Source organism: Haemaphysalis longicornis, unplaced genomic scaffold, assembly GCF_048455015.1.
Source record: "Haemaphysalis longicornis isolate Haplotype H1 unplaced genomic scaffold, Haemaphysalis longicornis Haplotype H1 scaffold_1, whole genome shotgun sequence".
In the NCBI taxonomy this organism is placed as follows: domain Eukaryota; kingdom Metazoa; phylum Arthropoda; class Arachnida; order Ixodida; family Ixodidae; genus Haemaphysalis; species Haemaphysalis longicornis.
The window spans coordinates 308,263,159-308,269,940 of NW_027526203.1; the positions used below are offsets into that span (position 1 = coordinate 308,263,159).

Consider the following 6,782-nt stretch of genomic DNA (forward strand, 5'->3'; position numbering starts at 1 on the left):
GAAGTCAACGCGAGTTAAATACGTCCAATAGCTTTCAGCAACGAGTTTGAAACTGGGCGCCAAAGAGGATTAGAGCCATGTCTCTTGCTCGTGAAGATACCATTCCACCTTAATCTACCTGGCCTTTTTTACTTTCTTCGCCTACCTTCATTTAGGGCTCTGCCAAATGTACGGCGCATTAAAAGACCACAAAGGGATCTATGTATATAGTGATAGACACCATCGGCATGCGCATATTATTTATTTTAATACAGGCCAGCTAAAGGAGAACTAGAGTGAGCTGATACTGATAAACTATAACAGTTGCTTACTTGTACATTGCCAATAAATTAAACTAAAAATCCCGGGACATGTCACCTAACGTGAAATCTGGTGAGGGGCGAAGCATGCAGTGTAAAGGTGCATTCTTGGTGACTTGGTGTTTTTTCCAATGGAGATAAAAATGTTTGGGAGGTCAGGTATACAGCTTTACAGTAAAGGTATCTTGGTTTCGAAGCACGAAGCTCTCTAGCGCGAGGCGTAAAGGAGTATACCAGTGTTTTTTTATTACGCGTTACGAAGCGCTCCAGTGCGAGGCTTAAACGACTGTCCCGGTGTTTTTCTTTTAGTGCGCGTTACGTTCTAGTGCGAGGCGTAAACGAGTTTCCCGGTGTTTTAGTACTGTGACTACATGAGACGAACGACGATTGCGACGACGACGACGACGACGACAGAAGACGACAACAGCCCCAGCCCCTAAGCGGCTTCGGCACTAAAACAGATGAAAGGAAGGTAGCGCACAACGAACGAAACATAATTCTCGAACCGTCTCTGAAAATAGAACAGCTCTGGAATTTATCCACACACATACAGCACTCATACAAATGAGTGGGATGACCGCTACTTGGTTACTGATAGCGCACGAAGTCGTTGTTTAACATGTCTGAATCAGATGGGACTGAGGTTTTAGTGGCGAAGTGACACTCGAGCTCGGACGCACGCTGTAGTGTAGGGCTGCCAAGGAATTTCGACAACTTCGCGGTTTCTACCACTTGCCAAAATCTCTCGCAGCCTTTGTTTTTCGCGCCCATGAGAAGATATCCGCGGGAATCGAACCCGGGAGCTCGGTAGCGCAACGCCCAGCAACTGAGCTACCAGGACGGGTGGCCTAACATCACACTTATCTAAGCGGGCATTCCGTTTGTAGCGACCCCGACGTGTCTGCCAGACGTGGCGGCGATGTTCGTACAATGTACTTGAAATTTTATTTTATACCCTCGAAGATGATGTGGAAAATGAAGACACTAAACCGGAAAGGTGATCACACGATCGGTCCCACGTCTCCTGTGTCTGGTAGAAACAGTAAAGTGAGCATGTTAACGGAGACGCGGGGTGAAGAGAACGCGGCGACAAGGATCTATAAGCGGCATCAGTGAGTAAACGCGATAAGGACATCATCGGAACCGGCGTGGCGGCACACCGATCAGGGAGGCTTGCGGGCTGCACTGAAAACAGCAGCAGAATAACAACAAACGCGCCGGCACAGGAACAAAACGTTTTCCTTCCTTCCGACTGCTTCCTACGAAGAGAGGCCCACCACTTCCTTGACCGGCCAGCGGACCGAGCCGCCCACCATCAGCGCAACTCTGCCACAGCGGCGGACTTTTCAAATCTGGGGCGACTTCTCCACGAAGACGTGTTCGGCTAGGGAGGGGGTGCGAGTCGTCGGCGGTGCACTCTGGCCGCGTAGGCTCCTCTCCCGTGCTCACTTTCAGCGGCCGAGTTTGTTTGGGGCCCGGGCGAGGGCGAACGGGTGGCGAAGATCAAAGAGAAAAGTCGCCGGCAACCGAAAACACAAGCCGAAAAAAAACCCGCAAGAGAACGAAAGGAGGTCGATCACCCTTTCGTCTTGCCGGGGAAGCCACTATAAAAGCGGGGACGGGGAAAGTTCGGAGCTATATCACAGCGAGCATTCCCTGCTCAGCTGGTTCAAGCATCGACATGCGTTCCCTGGTGAGTCCAGAAGAGCGGACCGTCGCTCTTCGCTTCCGCCAGGCCGGCTACCGAGGAGCGCAGCGGGTCCGGCCGTTTCCTCGCCGAGCGGTCGTCGAGCGACCGCGAGGCGGGAACGAACTTAGGGGGATATCCGGCGCCAGCACCCTGGTACTGCATCGCGTGAGATAAATATCGATGGAGATAAGTGTCGTAACTTTGAGTTTCGTTTCTAATCCACGATTCGCAACATAGTTAGACTATGTGAGGAATCGCCGAGTGGTCGACGCATAAGATTTAATTTCTTTTTCCAACCAGGAGTTCAGCTGTTGTGCCCATAGCTGCTGAGCACGAATGAATAACCCCAGGGCTTTACGTTTATCATTAATATCATTAGCGACAGATTTCAACATGGTTACTACTAATTATAGAGGATATTCTTCCTGCGCTCCCCCCTCCCCGCGTTGTCCTTCGCTGAAATGTTTTTGTTTCCATTCGCATGATGGCTGGAATGTCACATTTATTTACCTAATTACGCTTTTTAGTCATTTGAATATTTGTGGAAGGCTAATTTTCCTTCATTTGGCGCACAGTAAAATGCAGGAGACACACAACGACTGCAGTTGTTTTTCTTCTGCAAGTACTGTATATCGCGATTAGCCTGTCTTTTAGTTTTCCCGTGAAGGTTTGAAGTTTTCTGTCGAAATTTGGATTACCAGCCTTACATCTCGTGGCTGTAGTGAGTTATAGCGTAGCCTGCGTTAAAGAATCCTTAGCTTTCCTCTGTTGCCGACGTGATTGTTTCTGGCCCTTCCTATTGATAAAACGAACCCACTCTTGACTAGCCTGTGCGGTACTAGATATGCTAGTGATTCAGAAGCGAGAACTTAGCCCTGAAGGTAGCACCACCGAAATATTTCACCACGAAATGAAAAGAGTGGAAATCTTAGTTAAGGGATTTTGCCTGGCTGGTCTTCAACTGGTCGCGAGTGTGTTCATCTACAAATATGGTCGGGTGTTGGGCATGTTCCATACCTACTTGATTTCCCGTTAAGTGGTGCACTATTTCTACGGCCTTCAACTTAAAACACATTATCATTAAGCTTCTTTTCATGCATGGCATTGAAAGGGGTGCGTACGGATTGTGTTAGAAGTGAGTTATTTAAAACGTCTGCATGCGCGTCGCAAAGCTGCAGGGGTTCCTTAACAAACTGTGTTTTCTTTGCATTTAGGTTCTTCTCTCTGCGGTCGGCCTTGCCCTTGCCGGCAACCTCGGAGGAGGTGGCGGCGGCTTCGGCGGCGGCGGCTTCGGCGGTGGTGGCCATGGCGGCGGTGGATTTGGTGGCGGTGGCGGAGGACACCATGGTGGAGGTAGTGGGACGATTCACTCACTTGCTGGATGCAGTTAGTCCACGTCGTCATCCAATAAAGTAGGGACCTAGTTTGAAGACGGCTAAACGAGAGCTTATTTTGACGCGATAAGTTTACCCACCAGGAGTTCCGATTATGGCCCAAACGCTTGCGCAGCAACAAGGTGGATTTTCTGCTAAGCGGTTCCAGGTCGACTCTAAAAATCGAAGAACAGTTTAGCTTAGCTTGTTGTCTGGGGCGCTTCTTTTTAAGTAACTTTCGGAAAGTTTTGTAACAATGTACAGTCCCGACAACAGCCAGGCTAACATTGTAAAATGGCAGCTCTTGGAACCTAGCCGAGCACCCACAAGTCGATGGTTTACTACGTGAAGTTCTCGAAGCCTCACGAGTGCTTCATGTTAAGTCGCAGTACGGCATAGGATTGAAGGCGTAAACCATATCATATATACACATGCCCAAGCGTATAGATATATACTTTAGAAGATTACCCTGGCGTTCCCTTGGTATTACGCCGACGTTCCCACTCTTGTTTCCAGGGGTGTGTGCTGCCGAACCATCATGAAAGTTTAAGTTAATGGTAGGGTTTTAAACGACGTGCTTGCATACAAAGTATAATAATACCGCGAAAGATACCTCTCGTAGTCTCGCAATCCCCATAAATTTTTCATAGTAATTTAATTTCCTTAAATGGCATCCAGCATCAAAATTGTGCGGTAAAAAAATTGCATTGAGCCCTGTGAAGATACAGCTTCGTTGAGAGGCGCCGCACAGTGTTTATAGTTTATCAGCCTGGGTTTAATTTGCCTGCACTGGCATGCACACAGTAGAGTGAAGAAGGAAAGTCGAAGGTTTGCCGATATTCCTAATGCCTATCATGCTGCAACGCTCGACATAATCGCTCAGGTTAGCCAGATGGTTCACGCTAAACCATCGGCCGTTATGCCAACAGAGAAGAACGGCAATACAAGTGAGCCCATGGAGAGGATTGACACATGAAGAAGGAGCAGAAGACTGTCTTCCAGAGGCTAATACTTTTTGCGATCACGACAAGGTGGTGCATCAGGTGTACTCAACTGGAGAGGTGTGCGGGTGTATAGGGGCGGTGAGCATCGCGTCTTCGTGTTCGCGCAGGTGGCGGCGGCGGCGGCGGCGGCGGAGCCGTTGTGAGCACGTCCGTGGTGGAAATCAAGAGCCTTGGTTCCACCGGAGGCGGCGGCGGAGGCGGTGGCCACCACGGAGGCGGAGGTGGTGGTTTCGGTGGAGGTGGCTTCGGAGGCGGCGGCTTCGGCGGAGGCGGCTTCGGAGGCGGTGGACACCACGGCGGCGGCGGTGGTGGTGGCGGTGGACAGGTGGTCGGAACCTATAAGGTACATGGGATTTCGCATCGTGCAAAGACGAGTTGTTCTAGAGTAACAGTTCATGTAAGAACAACATATATTATTTAGCTCACCTCGCAAGCGAAGCTACAAGTGGTCACGCTACTTCGAAACCAGAGAAAACCCTGAAACAACGAATAGGGAGGCTCGCTGTAACATCCAAACCAGCAAGCGCGGCGATATAAGGCTGAAGATTTTCAAGATTTACAGCTCGCATTCCACGCGTCTGAAAAGCTTTCTACCTTGCCGAAGTTCGTTAGTAATAAACAAATGGGCTCCTATGCACAGTCACGTAAATATTATGGAAGCTCTGACTTTTTTCCGAGCAATTTCTCTTCTTTCACGTTCGCGTATGATGTGTTAATGTAGTGCTTCAGTTTGTGTACTTTCCACAGAGAGTAAGCACACTGATAAGGCTATGTTACCTCAGGATTCTTGAGGCACCTATAGTAGGGGATATGTGCATACTTTGAAATACGCTAGAAGACCAATGAACTTGTAGAACCGAAGATATAACAGACAATTAGGCCATATCTGTAAACAGTGACCTACAGTATTGTCACTCTAAAAACAAAACAAAGCATACAGGTATGGTTTTCTAAAATCCACCCTCGTACACGTCCGACCAGGACGCCACTTGTGAGGTAGTGCGCAGTACGCCCTTAGGTTCGAGTTTCGGGATATAATTGCTGCACATGACCGGTAGTGAACACAGGCAATCGAGCCGTAGGCGTCATATCAGCCTGTTCCTACCGCAGGCTGGCCCCGCATACCTGGTCAAGGCTCTGCAGCCCATTGGCGGTGGTGGTGGCGGTGTCGGCGTCGGCGGCGGCGTCGGCGGCTTTGGTGGGGGCGGACACGGCGGTGGATTCGGAGGAGGCCACGGTGGGGGCGGCGGCGCTGTCGGCGGTGGCACAGCTACCTACCACGTCACGGTCAAGGGTGGCGGTGGCGGTGCCGTCGGAGGTGGAGGATATGGTGGCGGCGGATTCGGCGGTGGCGGACACGGCGGTGGCGGAGGAGGACATGGTGGTCACGGCGGAGGAGGCGGTGGTGGCGGAGGATGGTGGTAAACCCCTCCAGGTGAGATCATAATTGGACCCTTTTTTTAAAGCATAGTGGTGAAAATAAGCGCGAAAAATTAAGGCATAGCTCTTCAAAATAAAAGTGGCGAACCAATTAGACCCCTCTCGGATCATGGCTGCTGAATGACTTCTTGGACAACTTCTCAGATAAAATTTAGTGTAACCTGGATCAAATTTAGAAACAGCATTGCAAATATATAGAACTGAAAACTGACAACCCTAAACTTACGAGATAGGGGTAGGTTTCCCCCCGACATTCTTCCCCTTCTTGTTTTACATTTTCCCTTATTCCGGTAAAATTTACGTACGTTTATTTTTGTTTGTTCTAATCCAGGCCATCGGCAGCCGGTTTAGTTGAAGCCAACCCTAGCATCAATCGCTCTTTCTCACGTTCGCTTTGAGGTGCCAGGACTTTGATTTGTTCTATTATCTGTTTTACAGATGCACCGTCTCACCTGTGTCATCGCTCCCAAGTGCCGCTCGATAATCACCACAGACTGCAAGAGCAAGAAACAGCCACGAAGCCTATGCCCCATGCACATAAAGGCAGCGTCATCATACGGTGGCCGGCCATTCCATAGCTGTCCATGGCGGCGGATGCCGCTACCGAGAGCGCTGTTTCCCGCTGAGAGACGATGCAGTATGAAGCAAGATGGAGCCTCTACGACTAGCTGTGATAAGAGGCGGAGCCGCTTTGACCTCGTAAGGATTAGCTACAAGCTGTAATGATGCCTTTCACGATCCATGGCGGCGACGCTCTCGCCTGCGATGGAGTTGCCTGCCACGAGCCGCCCTCGTGGAGTCATCATCGCGGCGATGGCACGTTTGCCTCGGCCGACATATGCCAAAAAACAATAAACAACGGTGGTCTCCAGTGGGAGATCCTCCGGAAAACGGAAACGCTTGAATCGGTTTGATTGTATTAGGCTGCAAGGACTTTTCATCGCTGAAAAGCATAAAAAGGTATGCAAATGCTTTA

The 6,782-nt window shown here is 49.9% G+C and overlaps 1 protein-coding gene across 1 annotated transcript; it reads left to right on the forward strand.

Annotated features, from left to right (window-relative positions):
• Positions 1–1,980: 1,980 nt before the first annotated feature.
• LOC144170071 (uncharacterized) lies at positions 1,981–5,791 on the forward strand. The gene is made up of 4 exons (XM_077699612.1): positions 1,981–1,992; positions 3,204–3,342; positions 4,474–4,709; positions 5,477–5,791. Exons 1-4 carry the CDS (start codon positions 1,981–1,983, stop codon positions 5,789–5,791), a joined length of 702 nt encoding a protein of 233 aa, XP_077555738.1.
• Positions 5,792–6,782: the final 991 nt, after the last annotated feature.